At 44.3% G+C, this 17,339-nt stretch overlaps 2 protein-coding genes across 2 annotated transcripts in view; both read left to right on the plus strand.

The window, feature by feature from the left end:
- Positions 1-12,798, plus strand: part of LOC126995850 (uncharacterized) — a 32,202-nt gene extending 19,404 nt beyond the window's left edge. The window contains exons 2-8 of the mRNA XM_050855731.1: positions 6,764-6,882; positions 7,872-8,053; positions 8,728-8,869; positions 9,312-9,436; positions 9,649-9,747; positions 10,001-10,207; positions 11,290-12,798. Of these exons, the coding sequence (XP_050711688.1) occupies positions 6,764-6,882; positions 7,872-8,053; positions 8,728-8,869; positions 9,312-9,436; positions 9,649-9,747; positions 10,001-10,207; positions 11,290-11,406 (991 nt within the window). The 3' untranslated portion in view covers positions 11,407-12,798. The remainder of the gene's footprint in view (positions 1-6,763; positions 6,883-7,871; positions 8,054-8,727; positions 8,870-9,311; positions 9,437-9,648; positions 9,748-10,000; positions 10,208-11,289) is intronic.
- Positions 12,799-15,157: 2,359 nt separating this feature from the next.
- LOC126995856 (uncharacterized) overlaps positions 15,158-17,339 on the plus strand; it is a 35,375-nt gene continuing 33,193 nt past the window's right edge. The window contains exon 1 of the mRNA XM_050855735.1: positions 15,158-15,187. The gene's annotated coding sequence lies outside the window, so the exon portion shown is untranslated. The remainder of the gene's footprint in view (positions 15,188-17,339) is intronic.

Consider the following 17,339-nt stretch of genomic DNA (forward strand, 5'->3'; position numbering starts at 1 on the left):
AGAGAGAGAGAGAGAGAGAGAGAGAGAGAGAGAGAGAGAGAAGGCAGACTACATTGAAAGAAGAAACGAAGAAGAGTAAGAAGAAGAGAAAGAGGAGAACAAGAATAAGAACAAGAGACAATAAAAAAATGGAAAATAAAGAGGAAGAAAAAAAAAGGGAAGAGGAAAAACTGACTGCACTGCAAAAAGGAAGAAAGGAAAACAGTAAGAAATGAAAGAAAATAAATAAATAAATAAAGGAAGAGAACAAAAGAACCAGAGAAACAGACACACAAACAAACACATAAATCAACAGCATTGCAAAACGGAAGAGGAGGAGGAGGAGGAGGAAGAGGAAGAGGGTGAGGCAGATGATGATGAGGGAACGATGATCAGGATGCTATAAGAGGAGGAAGAGGAGGAGGAGGAGGAGGAGAGAGGAGGAGGAGGAGAGGGAGGAATACAGCTGTTCTCCGCGTATCTCTCGTACCATCCGTATCCCTTTCCTGTACCATAAGAACATAAAAACACAGAAGAGGAGGAGAGAGAGAGAGGAGGAGAGGAGGAGGAGGAAGGAAGGGAAATAGAGGATAAAACAAATGAAGGAACGGACAGGAGGAAGAGGAGGAAGCGAGGATGAGACAGAAGAGAGAGACCGATGAGAAGAGAGGAAGTAGAGGAATGGGTTGAGAGGAAAAGGAAGAGGAAGTAAAGAGAGGAAGAGGCAGAGAGGAAAGAAGGGACGGTTACAGCAGCAAGGAAGAGGTAGAGAGAAAAGGAAGAGGAAGAGAAAGAGGGATGGCAACAGAGAAAGAAGAGAGGGAGAGAGAGGGATGGCCGATGATGCAAGAGGAGAGAGGAAGAAAAGTAAGAGGTAGAGAGGTAGAGGAAGAGGGATGGATACAGCTGCCCTCCCTCGTCCAGCCTAAGTATAGCAGGGAGGCGTGTAAGAACAGAGGCGTTACTGAGAGGCTGCAACGGTGATCAGGTTACTCCACGCATCTTAACTGCCGCTTGTGTTTGGCGCTGTCTGTATGGCGGGCTGACTGACTGGCCGACTGAATGAGTGAAAGGCTGTCTGACTGACTGACTAATTGAATGTCTGGCTGACTGACTGGCCGACTGAATGAGTGAAAGGCTGGCTGACTGACTGACTAATTGAATGAATGTCTGGCTGACTGACTGGCTGGCTGACTGACTCGCTGACTGACTGAGTGAATGGCTGGCTGAGTGACTGACTGACTGGCTGACTGACTGACTGAATAGCTGACTGACAGAGTGGCTGACTGAATAATTGACTGACTAACTGACTGATTGTTTGACTGGCTGAAAAACCGCCCGACTGACTGATTGAATGACTGGCTGACTAACTGACTGACTGACTGGCTGACTGACTGCCTAACTGCCTGACTGACTATATGATTGACTGACTGTATGACTGGCTGTATGACTGACTGACTGACCGAGCGACTGGCTGATTATATGGCTGACTGGCTGACTGATTGACCGACTGAATGACTCACTGGCTGACGGTATGGCTGACTGACGGGAAGACTAAGTTTAGTGACGAAGCATTATTTTTCCAAGCCTGTAATAAATGCTTGGAAGATTTTTTTATTCCATTTCTATTTATTTATGTATTTGATTATTTGTATCTAGCCTGTAATGGGTTTTCCCTTCTGAGCTGCCCTTGAACTGTCTCTAGTAACCCCCCTCTCTCCAACCCCCCAACCCCCCTCCCCCCCGCCAAAAAAAAAAGAAAGAAAAAAGAAACCCTCACTCACGCAGACGATCGAGAAGAGATAGACAGGCGATATTAGCTGAGGCTCTGCGGGTCTCATTACACGGGCCAGCCGGTAACCTCTGAGGGGAACACGATAACGAGTGCCTGCTTGAGCTGACTTAATAACAGTACTTACTCATCATCCCGTGCCTGGCCTGGGGCGAGGTGAGGTGGGGGGAGGTGATGTTAGAGGGGAGGGATAAGACAATAAAAGAAGAAAACGGATAGATAAGCAGAGTAACAGAGTGGCTATCGAGGAAATGTGGAAGACTGGGCGAGGTGATGTCCGGGGAGGAAGGTTAAGAAAGAAAGCATTGTGAAGCAGAAAACAGACGAAGGTTCAATATAACAGATAAAACCAAAGCAACAATGTGGCAAACAGGGAAATGTGGAAGACTAGGCGGGGTGAAGTGAAGTGAGGGGAGGTGAAGTGAGGTCCGGGAGGGAAAGTTAAGAAAGAAAGCATTGTGAAGCAGAAAACAGACGAAGGTTCAATATAACAGACAGAGAACCAAAGTAACAGAGTGGCTATCGAGAAAATGTGGAAGACTGGGCGAGGTGAAGTGATGTCCGGGGGGGAAGGTTAAGAAGGAAAGCATTATGAAGCAGAAAACAGGAAAAGGCTCAATATAACAGACAGAGAACCAAAGTAACAGAGTGGCTATCGAGAAAATGTGGAAGACAGAGCGAGGTGAAGTGATGTCCGGGGGGGAAGGTTAAGAAGGAAAGCATTATGAAACAGAAAACAGGAAAAGGCTCAATATAACAGATAGAACCAAGGTAACAATGTGTCAAACGGGGAAATGTGGAAGACTGGGCGAGGTGAGGTTATGTCCGGGGTTGAAGGTTAAGAAAGAAAGCAATATGAAGCAGAAAACAGGAAAAGGTTCAATATAAGACAGAGAACCAAAGTAACAATGTGGCAAACGGGGAAATGTGGAAGACTGGGTGAGGTGATGTGAGGTGAGGGGAGGTGAAGTGGGAAGGGGTGAGGTAAGGTGGGGTGATGTTTGGGGGGAGAGATTAACTAAAGCGAGTCTCATGGAGCAGAAAACAGCCATGCAAAATAATGCACTTACAGCCTCCTCCTTCTCCTCTCCCCCTCTTTCTCTCCCCTTTCTCACCCTCTTTGTTGCCATTCCTTCGCCCTTCCCCTCGTCTCGCATTGGTTGTTAAGGGCATTCCATTTTCTTTTTCGTTTTTTTCTTATTATTCTTAAGGCGGTATGTTTAAGTTTCATGCGTCTCACCCGTGATTTAAGCAAAGATTACCCGATGTTGACCTCTCTTGCGGCCACTTCTATCCTCTCTTTTATAGGGCGGTGATAAGGGGGCTTTTTTATAATCATTGTTATTTATTTTTTGCCCTTGAGCTGCTTTCCTTACTATAAAAAAAAGAAAAACTACTGTAATGAATATGGTCCAGAGACACGCTTGAGTGTGTAAGAATGTGGGTGTGTCTATCATACGAGCATTCAGTGTGTATAAAAACAAATAGCTAAATAGATCGTTACTGAACACAACGTTACGAATTATTATATACCAGCATTATAAACTCAGTACTATGGAAATATACCAGAATCTTTAAGCATTATAATAGTGAAATCTCTCTCTCTCTCTCTCTCTCTCTCTCTCTCTCTCTCTCTCTCTCGTAGTAACATCAGTGTATATATTAGAAGCTTTTAGTAGACATATCTGCAATAAAACTAGCTCACCTCTCTCTCTCTCTCTCTCTCTCTCTCTCTCTCTCTCTGTGTGTGTGTGTGTGTGTGTGTGTGTGTGTGTCCCTCGCCCCATCACATACATCCTCTTTGCACTATATTTATGTCCTTGCATGAGCCAGACGAAGCTTAAGCGGCGAACGTGTTGGCCTTGATACTGGACGGTGCTGGAATCACATGCATGGCAAAGGTGCTGGTGGTGGAGGGCAAGGAGGTGTGGAGGGGGTGGAGGGGGTGAAGGAAAGGCAACACCAGCACCAGCGCCAGCATCACCACCACCGCCGCCACCACCACCACCAGCCCTGCCATTCATCCCTCACACACTTCACTCCACGTCACCATTCATTGCTATGCTCCGCTCCTGCCTCATTCATGTCCGTCACTTCGCTTCACTAGTTCACTCCTCCCCTCACTCCCCTCCCCCTGCTCTCACCCCCCAGCCCTTCCACCACCACCACCAGGCCGGCCACACACACACACACACACACACATTACAAGGTTAACTTCTTGCTTGGTATTCCTACCTGTATAATATACAATCGTGGGGTCATGATAGGAAAAAATACATATAATATCTCTCTCTCTCTCTCTCTCTCTCAAATATCTCTGGAAAATAATGTAAATTCAGTGGTATTTACAATTATGTTTATGAAAAGAGATGCTCGCAAGTCTCAAGATACAGACTTATGCAAAAGGAAGTTGTAGATAAAGAAATACAGACATAGACGAAAAAATAAGTAATGACTGAATGACAGTTAAGAAAATGGGTTGGGGGGAAAGCGAATAGAGGTTGTGTGTAGATCTAATAAAAAATAAACATTTGTATTCCTGCAATGACCGAGTGCCTCCCTCATCAGAAGACACAGACGCAGAGGAAAGCAGTTATTACAAATCAACTATTGAGAAAAGGAGGGCGGGGACTAAATAAGGCCGGTATTGTCAGACTCCACCCTTCACATCAAATATTTCCATTGGCTAAAAAGATCAATCAGGTTTTCATTATTTTTTTCACGTTCATCGTACGGAAGAAGCGTGAAACCACCACCAGGGTCATACAACTACCCCTGGAAATGCCCACAACTCCTACGAAAGTCTTGTCAAATATGTGCTTGAGCGGCGAAATATTTAAGAAAATTACTCTAACTGACCCAACAAATGATAAAATATTTTCATTACCACAAAAAGAAACGTTACTGGTTGGAAACTTAAAATGTCAACCTCACCGAAGAGAATAATAATGTCTTCAGTGTTTTAACATTGATTTTCACTCTTCAAGCCCCTGACAGCTCGGTAAAGTTAATGGCCGATGCAAACTATCCAACATAACCTAATGCCAGTCACTTTATCTTCCCCCACGCAATAAATTCTCCATAACTTTAAAATACAAACATCACTGAGAGAAAATTCAAAATGTCTACCTTGCTCAAGAAAAGCGATATCGGTCTCTCAACATCGATTTTCAGCCTTCCCGCCCCTGACAGTTTGTGGGAAAGTTATAGAACGATGCAGGCTATCCAACAGAGCGTAATACCAGTCACTTTTCTCTCTTCCACTCAATAAATTCCCCATTGAAACATTACAGGTAGAAAATTCAAAATCTAGAAATATCCGTCTCTTTTCAGCCTTCCCGCCCTGACAGCTCGTGGTAAAGTTATGGCACGATGCAGAATTTGAAACAGAACATAATGACAGTCACTTTACCTTCCTCCACGCGATGAATTCCCATATAAACATTACTGATACGAAATTCAAAATGTCTACCGCGCTAAAAGGAGTAATATTGGTCCTTTTTTAGCCTTCCCGCCTCTGACAGCTCGTGGTAAAGTTAGTCCACGATGCAGAATTTGAAGTAGAACATAATGGCAGTCACTTTACCCTCCTCCACGCGATGAATTCCCCATAGAAACGTTACTGATACGAAATTCAAAATGTCTACCTCGCTAAAAGGAGTAATATTGGTCCCTTTTCAGCCCTCCCGCCCCTGACAGCTAGTGGTAAATTTAGTCCATGATGCAGACTACCCAACAGAACCTAATGGCAGTCACTTTACCTTCCTCCACGCGATAAATTCCCTCCTGAGCTCCGCCACGCCCTTCTCCATGCTGCCGCCACTCATGCTAAACAAACTGTAAACAAACTAATAAAAAGTGACACACGGATCGCGCCAATCGTTCATTTTCCAGGTTAAAAAAACGTGAACGTAAAAAACGCCGGCGTGTTAAAAATTATAGCCACATTTACGTATTTTCCTTTTTTATACTTTTCTTCATATTCTATTCGCCAATCATTTATTTCCAGGTATCGACTTGTAAAAAAAAATATAGCCTCATTTACGTATTTTCCTTTTTTTATACTTTTCTTCATATTCTGTTATATTCTCTTAGTTTTGTCTTTTTTCCTCATATGTTATTCTTTTTCTGGGTGAATGTGAGTGTTTTGTGTATTTGCTTGCCTTGTACGCTATACCGACTTAACTAAAAATACAGCCTTATTTTCGTATTTTCGTTATTATTGTATAGATTTTTTTCTTCAGATAATATTATTTCCTGGGTAAATATGTATAGCTGTGTGTGTGGGGAGGGCTGTGTATTTACCTCGTTGCGTCTGCTTTGGGTGTTATTTGGTATCATTTATACATTTATCAAAGCTTTTTCTTTAATTAGTTACCAAGTTTTGCAGAATAATCAGTAGCGCGTAATGTGTATATTTGCTGGTGACCACTTTTCGTAGAGAACACGAGAAACCCAAGCGTTTCCGTATAGCTGTTATATCATGAGGGGAGGAGGAGGAGACCAAGTTTTATTTGTCTAGTATGCGTTGGCTTCATCGTTCCCGTACGTGAGAGCCTTTAGGCAGAAACCGATAAATGCAAAGGAAGCCATAAATGCAGAAAGCGATAAATGCAGCGAAGTGTGTACGACGATAAGCTGGGGCGGGATTCTCAGACGCTGGCTCTAACATCAACTATTTTCAAAGGCCTAACAGGAGATTAGTCGGATTCTAATGAGTGTGTATTTAGGTTCATGGTACAGAAGAATGGTCAAACTATCACCAGGGTCATAAAAGTACTCCTGGAAATGCCTGCAACACCTACGAAAGCCTTGTCAAATATGTGAACTTGGCCGCCGAAATGCTTACAGTCACACACGAGCCGTGGTAACGCCGCGGTGTTGTTTACCCGCACCAGCTGGGCGGCGCGGCACGTGGCGGCCCCCGTGTTTGCCTGCCCCACGCTGCACCTGTCTGGCGGGGAGTGTTCACGTTCCGTTGTGTCCCGGCAGGTGGAGCATGGACCTCAAGGGGGCACAGGAGGCCTTCCTGGCGGTGCTGCAGCAGCTGCCTCAGCCGGAAACCCGCAAGGCCTTCCTCGCCTGGGTCGACGACACCTGGATCAGGGGAGGTGAGGCGGGTAAGGGACAGGGAAAACAAGGGAGGGGGGGGAGTAGTGTGGTGCCAGGGAGGAGGTGGAATAGGAAAGCAGGGGACGAGGTGGAGTTTGGCAGCAAGTGGAACAGGGGAGGAGGTGGAGTTGGGGAGCAGGGAAGGAGGTGGAGTTTGGAAGCAGTTGAGTTGGGGAGTAGTTAAATCAGAGGAGGAGGGGGAGCAGATGAAACGGGGGTGGGGGAAGGTGGAGTTGGGGAGCAGGTGAAGCAGGGGGAGAAGGTGGAGGAGAGGAGCTGATGAAGCAGGGAAGGAAGGAGAGCAAGGAAGGAGGAGTAGGGGAGCAGGTGAAGCAGAGAAGCAGGTGGAGCAGGGGAGGTGAGGCTGAGCAGAGAACCCCCCTGTGGGCACCCCTGAAGGAACAGTGGTGCATGAACCCGCAGGGGGAAGGGGAGGGGAGGGTGGGGGGCAAGAATGCATGTCAGGCTATACTGCTTGGGGTGTAGTGTGGGCTCTTATTAGGGTACATATATTCCTCTTACTAAACCTCAAAGCAAAATTGTCTCAGTACTTCATTTACGTCAGTTTAGGGAGGAGTAGGTAATGCCTGGTTTGTTATGGCCTAAGATTATTACCTTATGTATTACTATGCATTTTCTTAGTCATCCTTCAATGTCAGTATGTTTTTATGTGGCTGGATGTTGGTGAAAGGTAGCCTCTTCTCTTAATATAAGTTTTAATATTATTATTACTATTTTAAGTATCATTACCATCATACTATGTTTATTTTCTGATCACCTCAATTTTCCTTGTTATTACAGAGCCGCTTCTTCTTTTTTTTCTTCTCCTCACTATTTTAAGTATCATTACCATCATACTATATTTAATTTCTGATCACCTCAATTTTCCTTGTTATTACAGAGCCACTTCTTCTTTTTCTTCTTTTCCTCACTTTTTAAGTATCGTTACTATCATATCATTTTTTCTGATCACCCACTAATTTTGCAGAGCCTCCAACCCTGATGGTGTGCCCGCCCCCCTGCCTGCCGCCCCCCATGTCCTCGGCCTGCACCTCAGACTACACCATGGGGGACACCAAGCTGCGCAAGATTGCCGACGACCTGCGGGAGCTCATGCCCCTCAACGCCATCCTCCCCACCGAGCAGATCACCTTCCCTTCTGTAGGAGAGGTGAGAGCAGGGTTTTTTATGTTACTGACTAACTGAAAGGTACTATATAAACTAGAAAGGAACTGGGAAGGAATATACATCTCACCATAAGAAAATAATGGATTTTTTTTTTTTTCGTGTGCCAGGTTTACAGATAATCTAAAACCTATTCATAGACCACAGATAAAGGAACCCTGATCTATTTATTACACACTTCTAGCAATGCATTTAGTTCTTCAGTCACATATTCTTGTCCTAACTGCAAGACCCGTGAAGGATATACTGCCACAGAGGCTCCAGGATGTCACTACAGTGCTGAAGGATGTACAGTTTGCTAAGAAGGAAACATGAAAGCCATCTAAAGCATTCACTGTGTATTTGACTTCTCATTTGGCCACCCATCTAGTATACACACTGCTACACATTTTTGTAGGGGAAGTGATTAGTGGCCTTTTTTTCTGCTTCCTTTACTGAAAAAAAATGTTAATAGTGTCTCAGAGGATAACGTTGTTCATAAAGTGGCTGAGAATTTGAGGAGCAACCTTAACACTACCATTAAACTAATTAGGAAATATAATATTGATAAAGAACTTTGATTATTTATAGTTTTTTATCAGTACAGTTGTTATCTCATACATGGATGATTACATGGGGATTCACCAGCATAATGATATAATGTTTTTTCTCTCTCTCAGAATGCTGAATGTGACCCGTCTCACACCCTGCATGTGGACGCCTTCCTGTACGATGAGGACATGGTGGACGAGCTGTGCGACACGGGGGAGCTGGCCAGGAACTACTGCGTGGACTGCTCCTCCCACAACACCCAGCCCATCAGTGAGTCACCTGGCTCCCTATGCTGATGTAGGGGAGAGTCGAGAGGGCACAGGCTGCTTGCTATCATATATTTTCTCCCTTTATTATTATTATTAGTGGTGGTAGTAGTAATGACTTTTTAACCTGTCCGCTGCGATTGGCACGGATTTGGCCTTCACTGGCAGCCTGGTAACATATATTCCCAGGTCTTTCTCTGCCTCTGTGGTCGATTGTGGAGTGTTTCCCATGTGTTTTTAGTATGCTGGATATCCCCTACCAAGTTGCATGACTACATTTTTCTTCACTGAATTGTAGCAGTCAATTTTTGTTCCATTCCTGTAGTTTGGTGATATCTTCTTGTAGAAAGTCCACAGTCAAGGGGTTAAGAGGCATTCAGATATGGTTAAGTTCCCTGTTCTCCATCTCACACCTCAGTCAATCAGTCAGTCCCTACTTCCCACAGCCTATGTCAGCCACTCGGCCTCAAGAGAGAGGTTAGCTTACATCTTCCGTGCTCTCCTGCCTCCCATACCAGAAGACACGATATTGCTGGATGTTGGCTCAAGACTCGGAGCAGTGTTGTATGGGGTGAGTAAAGCCTGACATCGGTGAATCCATAGCCTCCATAATCAAAGCAGGATATGCATTTCTCTTTGTGGTACAGTTTCAGTTATAGGTAAAAGAGTACATGATATGATCTCTTGTTGGGGGTGAGCTTTGATATTATTAGTGAGCTTTGATAACCTTTGGCATATATAATGTTTTCTTGTTTTAAAGTGTCTGCCTTGTTCTTTTTCCAGGCCTACATCTACACCAAATGCCAAAGGATAGTTGGGGTGGAAATCAACCAAGATTTATGTCAAGTGCAACAAACGATTATCAATAAGTACCAGTTCCAGGTAAGATATCCATTCAGTTTTATTTCCTTACCTTTACACAGATCAACTCAAGAGCTTGTTAATTGTTAATCACACACATAAATAACAAGCACTCAACCCTGCATTGTCAGATTAATTATCCATATTTTTCTTGTGTACCCTCCAGGAACTTGATCTTCGTATATTTCATTGTTATTGTGAAAAGATTACAAATTAGTCTGATGATGATGATGATGATGGTGGTGGGTTGAGTAAAGGTGACCTCCTCCCTCAGGACCGCCTGCAGGTGCTGCCGGGAGACATCCAGGACCACGGGGAGGTGGTGCGCGTGGCCGACATCATCTGCCTAAACAACGTCTTTGAGTTCTTCATGCCGCCCAACGTGCAGGCTCGCATCTGGGCCTTCCTCAGGGCCAACATCAAGAAGGGGGCACTGCTGGTCACCATACCCTCCCTAGAGGACTCCTTGCAATACATTGATGTGAGTTGTGTGTGTAGTGTCGAACAGAGCTTTAGATATATATTTTTTTTTTTTACAGTTAAGGAAACAGCTCAAGGGAAAAAAAATTGAGCAGAAAAAAGCCTGCTAATTACTGCCCCCATAAAAGAGAGTATAGAAGAGTGGCCAAAAGAGAGACCAATTTCGGGTGGGTTAGGCCACTCGACATCTTGCATCAATGGCGCCCATGCTCACTGCCTCCTACCCATTGCTCCTGCCCCAACACAAGCTGCTGGAACACCAAATATCACCTTTTTTATTGATTAATGGCTCTGGTGTATGGCAGTCGTTGTGTCCTTCAGAATACAGGTCACACCCCAGTACATACTAGGTCACAAAAGTTGGCTCACTGGATCACTGCCTCCTCCCAGATTGATTAGCAAATACCAAAATTGGTGGGAGGCACACACTGCTAAGTATTGTATAGAGGCGTGGAAATGGGTTGTGAGGGTAATGCTAAAAATATTATGAGTTGCAGTGAGAAAATCCCAGTATAAGGTATGCTTGCAGGTTTGTACATGCCATGCCAGTTAAACAGTTCAGCCATAAATATTGAAATGGAACTGTAGCCTACTGGGTGGGTAGGCGGTGGCTGAGTGGTTGTGTACAGGCCCCGCATTCACCGCGCCATGGACAACTTGGTTCGAATCCCCACGCTACCACCTGGGATTTTTCAGTCACCTCCGAGTGTCCTAAGACTACCCACATGCTATCCAGAAGACCACCCATCAACCCAGACTCTAGAAGAAACCGTCCAAGTGAAATAAGAATGGGTTCCTTGGGGCAGCATGATCCAACCACAAATGGCGCCACTATAAAAAGTGCCTGCGCCATGACAGGCTTGGGCTGACCACCAGGCCCCTGAAAAAAAGTGTACTGGCGCTATTGGCAAAGACGTAAAAAAAAAAAAAGGAGTACTGTCAAAATTTAGAGTGTAAGAATCAATATTTACTAGGACTTGTTTTTTGTACCTGTTTTACAAGTATATACATTATTTTTTATTATTATTATTATTGTTATTATTATTATCATCATCATTATTATTATTGTTTTGGGTATTCCAGTGTGGGTTCCGGCTGCAGGAGTGGGCCCGGGAAGTCCCGCCCCACAACCCCAACATCACGGCTCCCTTCGATTTCCAGAGTGAGACCTCCGAAGTGAAGCTGTACCAGGTTATCTGAGCTGTCCAAGTGTCTTAAGTGGTGAAGTAATATATTACATTAATATAAAGAGAATACTTAATGGAACCTGCACTACTGGGGTCCTGATCCAGACATGTCTGGCGAAAGTGTCCGGCAGAGAAGCAACAACAAGCAAGGCCCCGTGTGACCAGCAGTATTGTGGAAGCAATGTCATGGCTCCAGTGACACTCTGTGAGAACTATAAGACTGTATCCCTCTTGCCAAAGACTTGAGCATTTAGGATGTTCATTGTTTGTGATGTCATCAAATAGTTAACTATTTATGTGTGTGTGTGTACTGTTTTAAGTACATATGACCTATGTATATAGTATGAAGAGTGCCATTGCCCTGTCTTGTGTCTTGTCATGCTAAGACAGCTGAAGTTTTATCCTCATATGTAGTGATTGCTGAGAGACAATTTGTATGCAAGATTGTATAAGAGAAAAATACCATTGTAAAAGAAAACGAAAGAGCTGTTATTTTTTATATACATTTTATATTGTTCTATTCTTATAAAAGTTAGAATTTGTACCTTGAATACCACTGTGCAGTGTGATCGAAGTGTAACTTGTGTGTTTTATGAGTCTAAAGTCAGCCGTTGTCAGCTTTTCATCGCCAGCCACCAGCGGCCAGTTCTCTCAGTACACGTCAGCCAAGAGCCGTGGCTGCAGGAAGATGCTCCTCATTCAAGCAATCACTCGCCCGCCCGTCAGCAGCCAGTCAGTCAGCCAGCAGCCAGCCGGAGTTTGTGTTCACATTGCTATGGCTTCCATTCTTCTGTGTGCCTTTACTCGGGTGGTGGATCTCACACAACCAGAATTTCTTCATGCTACTTTTCATACACATACATATATACAGCTTTGCCTTGCTGTGAACCGACCTGTTGATTACAAAACAAACTGCTTAACTTCTGCACACCAGCAAACTACTCCTCAGACAGCCGGGCCACCAGGAGGGCAGCATGGCCTAGTGGTGCTCCATGGCCTCTACTGTCAACCTCCCTGGGCTGCTTCCTCATGGATAAGTAAATGAAGCCGTTTTCTGGAGGCAACAAAATTACAGTTGAATAACAAGAAAATGGCATTATACCCCTGGCTGTACAAGATGAACGTCCTCAGGATTTCTTTTTGTAATGAAAGCACTAGTTGAAAGGTGGGAATGGGTGTGGTTTCATTATTTTGTACTCAAGAACCCACAGTCTGTCCTGTGCCCATGGTGCAGACTGCCTAGTGCTGCCAGTGTAATGCCATGCTTGGTTATGCTGTTAGAATCCTTTTAGGTGCACCAAATGCTTTCTTTGTCCAGGGAGAGGTTCTAGCAAGGTGATGTTTCATGTTTTGCCACTTTTTTGCATTAAAGTAAAACGTTAATAAACACTATGCTATGAATGTGCACTGGTTTATTTATTTAAGTAGCCTATGCATCAGTGGCTCCAGGGTCCCAGCAGTCACTTGAGAGAGTTCCAACCCCTGCTGTCTTCTACCACTCTTAGGATGGGTAGATTAATGTGAATTTCCTAGATATCCTGATTTCCTCACAGTTTCACATCCTTGTCATTCTTAATAATTCCTCTGTCTCTCTGAAGGTAGGTTAGCCATGTAGGCATATAGATGAATTATAAAGTGATAGTGGTGGGGCCCTAAGAGCCTATGGACCCTTTGTAGGCAGCAGAATAGAATTAAACTCATAACCCTCTCTGCCAAAGTCTTCAATTAACATTCTATTCAGCGGTAGCAGCTACACATTAATCAGCCACTTGAATTGCCTGTAGCATCTCATTCATCAACTTTGGAAACATGAATAATCGGCCTTGTTGAATGAAAAGTAACCAAAAACCGTATTGTGGAGCCGTATGAGGAGGAATACTTCAATCAATGACCATTAGAACACGTACGAGCCTCCCATACTTGAGGCTGTCATTATTACTATATATTTTTTTTTATAGGTATGCATAGATAGAAATACTTCAGTAACTCAATAGAAGACCATTTGAACACGTACGAGCCTCCCATAATTGTGGCTGTCATTATTACTATATATTTTTTTATAGGTATGTATAGATAGAAATACCTCAGTTACTTAATAGAAGACCATTAGAAGAAGAAAAAAGACCCGTATTAAATAGTCGTGTGAGGAGGGAACACGTGCCACAGCTTTTAAGTGTGGGGGTCACCTTATTAATGCCTGGATGAAAAAAATAACTCGATCAATAACTTAACAGAAGACAAATAAAAAAAAATAGACCCGTGCGTATTAAAGTATTAACACGTAGGTCCCAATTTGAGTGTGGCGGTGAGAAAATAAGAAAAACACTGCAATCCATAACTTCACAGGGCACCAGAAAATAAAGTAGACCCGTATTAATGCCCGTGTGAGGAGAGAATATTAACACGTAGGTCCCAATTTGAGTGTGGCGGTGGCTGAGGTAGGTATAGCTATGCAAGGATGAGAAAAACACTACAATCCATAACTTCGTAGGGCACCAGAAAATAAAGTAGACCCGTATTAATGCCCGTGTGAGGAGAGAACATTAACACGTAGGTCCCAATTTGAGTGTGGCGGTGGCTGAGGTGGGTATAGCTATGCAAGTATGAGAAAAACACTACAATCCATAACTTCATAGGGCACCAGAAAATAAAGTAGACCCGTATTAATGCCCGTGTGAGGAGAGTATTAACACGTAGGTCCCAATTTGAGTGTGGCGGTGACTGTGGTAGATATAGGTATGCAAGGATGAGAAAAACACTACAATCAGAACTTCACAGTGCGCCAGAAAATAAAGTAGACCCGTATTAATGCCCGTGTGAGAAGAGAAAATCAACACGTATATGGTTCCAATTTGAGTGTGGCGGTGGCTGAGGTGGGTATAGCTATGCAAGGATGAGAAAAACACTACAATCCATAACTTCACAGGGCACCAGAAAATAAAGAAGACCCGTATTAATGCCCGTGTGAGGTGATAATATTAACACGTAGGTTCCAATTTGAGTGTGGCGGTGACTGTGGTAGGTATAGCCATGCAAGTATGAGAAAAACACTACAATCCATAACTTCATAGGGCACCAGAAAATAAAGTAGACCCGTATTAATGCCCGTGTGAGGAGAGAACATTAACACGTAGGTCCCAATTTGAGTGTGGCGGTGGCTGTGGTAGATATAGGTATGCAAGGATGAGAAAAACACTACAATCCATAACTTCACAGGGCACCAGAAAATAAAGTAGACCCGTATTAATGCCCGTGTGAGGAGAGAATATTAACACGTAGGTCCTAATTTGAGTATGGCGGTGGCTGTGGTAGATATAGGTATGCAAGGATGAGAAAAACACTACAATCCATAACTTCGTAGGGCACCAGAAAATAAAGTAGACCCGTATTAATGCCCGTGTGAGGAGAGAATATTAACACGTATATGGTCCCAATTTGAGTATGGCGGTGACTGTGGTAGATATAGGTATGCAAGGATGAGAAAAACACTACAATCCATAACTTCACAGGGCGCCAGAAAATAAAATAGACCCGTATTAAAGCCCGTATAAGGAGGGAACACGTGGGCCCCGTATTCAAGCGTGGCGGTCCCATTATTGATCAGCTGAGGCCCGGAGTTGCCATACCCAGACGCCTTCAGTGCCTCAAAAAACCAGTGCCAAGGAACCCAAAGTCTCCACGGTGCCACAGGAGCTGATACAAGGTAAACCACGCCATTATCTCCTAAATAAACCATAAATACGAGCCTCTAAACCTCAAATAAGGGTCTGCAAAGAGCTGTCACGTGGGCGCTGGTAACTAGTGGAGGAACATATTTGGCTTGGCAGTGCTCGGGGGACTGTGAAATGGTACTAAATAGATAACCTGCGTCCCCAGTGCCCTTAGGGAGTGAATGCAAGGGGCCGTGTGGTGATTCAAGGGGGCAAAGGGCAGAAAGGTTGAGAGTAAGGGCTCGCCTGCACCACGTTTTACACCCCGCTGCCAAGGGTGGAGTGGTATTACTTTTCCGGGTGACTTTATAATATATTGTGAGTGATTGGGGACTGGGAGTGTGTGTGGGAGTGGCCTTTTGCTGGTATAAGGTGTCTAAGGGTAAAGGGGTAAAGGCCAAAGGTTCAAGGGCACCACTCTGGGCCACTCACTACGAAGGTGGAGTGTTGACTTTTCCGAGTGACTTTCATTATATATTGTGAGTGATTAGGGACTGGAAGAGTGTGTGGGAGTGGCCTTTTTGGTGATTTAAGGGTACTAAGGGCAAAAAGGTTGAGATAAGGGCTCGGCTGCTCCTCGTTTTGCCACTCGCTGCCAAGGGTGGAGTGTGTAGTCTTTTCCTGGTGACTTTCATTATATATTGTGAGTGAGGAGGGACGGGGAGTGTGTGGGAGTGGCCTTTTGCTGGTATAAGGTGACTAAGGGTAAAGGGGTAAAGGCCAAAGGGTCAAGTGCACCACGTTTTGCCACTCGCTGCCAAGGGTGGAGTGTTTTGACTTTTCCGAGTTACTTTATTGTATATTGTGAGTGATTAGGGACTGGGAGAGTGTGGGAGTGGCCTTTTGGTGATTTAAGGGGACTATAGGGTAAGGGGTAAAGGCCAAAGGGTCATGTACCACGTTGGACCATTGGCATCAAAGGGTGGAGTGTTTTGACTCTCCAAGTGACTTTCATTATATATTGTGTGTGAACAGGGACTGGAAGAGTGTGTGGGAGTGGCCTATTGCTGGTATTAGTGGACTTAAGGGTCAAGGGCACCACTCTGGGCCACTCACTACAAAGGGGGGGGTTTGACATTTCTGAGTGACTTTCATTGTATATTGTGAGTTATTATGGACTGGGAGTGTGTGGGAGTGGCCTTTTGCTGGTATAAGTTGATTAAGGGTAAGGGGTAAAGGCCATGGTCAAGTGTACCATGTTGGGCCACTCGCTACGAAGGGTATTTTTCAACACCCCATAACTTAAAAACTATGTATTTGCGACGCATTTCATGTGTACCACTACATTCCCTGCAGTCTCAAAGGCCCCCTAGCCAATTTTGGTTGCGAGGGGTCATTAGTGACTATCAGAGTACCAGTGGATGATTTAGTGGTGTTAATGGGCTAAGGGTCGAGGGTACCATGCTGGGCCTCTCGCCCCACAGGGTGATTTTATGACTTTTGGAGTCTTTTCATTGCATTTCACATGTTATTAGTGACTATCAGAGTGGTCCCGAGTAGCCTCGAGACATTTCGCAAGCTGGGTGACCTTAGGAACTTCAGAACACCCTCCTTGGCTAACTGTTACAGGAAAAAGTGCAGTGTTCCTACTTGAATAACTTTTGCAGCATATTATTAATTATTATTATTGAGAAACTTAATAGTGCATGTTCAGGGAAGTAGTGATAAGGGGCCCTTAGATGACTCACTGGAAAAAATGTGGGAGTATTTTGACTTTTTTCAGAATTGCACCCAACTTAAATGTCCGAGTTAATGGTGAAAAACTTATTGGTGTGTGTGTTCAGGGAAAGTGGTCGTTAGGTGCCTTGAGGGACCCAACTTTGACTACTGCTGAAGAGAACAGGGAGTATTTTGACTCGTTTCAGAATTACACCTGACTTAATGTCAGAGTTATTGGTGACAAACTTAATAATGTGTGTTCAGGGGAATTGGTCATAGGAGGCCATGAGTGCTCCTATGGTGACTCCTACTGGAAAAGAAAGTGGGGAGTGTTTAGACTTTTTTCAGAATTGCACCCGACTTGCAGTGTGTGAGTTAGTTGTGACAATCTTAGTGTGTGTTGCAGGGAAGTGGTCACAGGGGGCCCTAAGCGCTCCGACGATGACTCCTGTTGGAAAAGGAAATGAGGAGTGTTTTGCCTTATGGTTAAGATTTGTTTCAACAGTGCACTGATATCTCGTCTCCTACTTGATGAACTGCCCTGTTGTCGTATATGTTTTCTGCTAATCTTCATATC

Source organism: Eriocheir sinensis, chromosome 9 (assembly GCF_024679095.1).
Source record: "Eriocheir sinensis breed Jianghai 21 chromosome 9, ASM2467909v1, whole genome shotgun sequence".
Lineage (NCBI taxonomy): Eukaryota > Metazoa > Arthropoda > Malacostraca > Decapoda > Varunidae > Eriocheir > Eriocheir sinensis.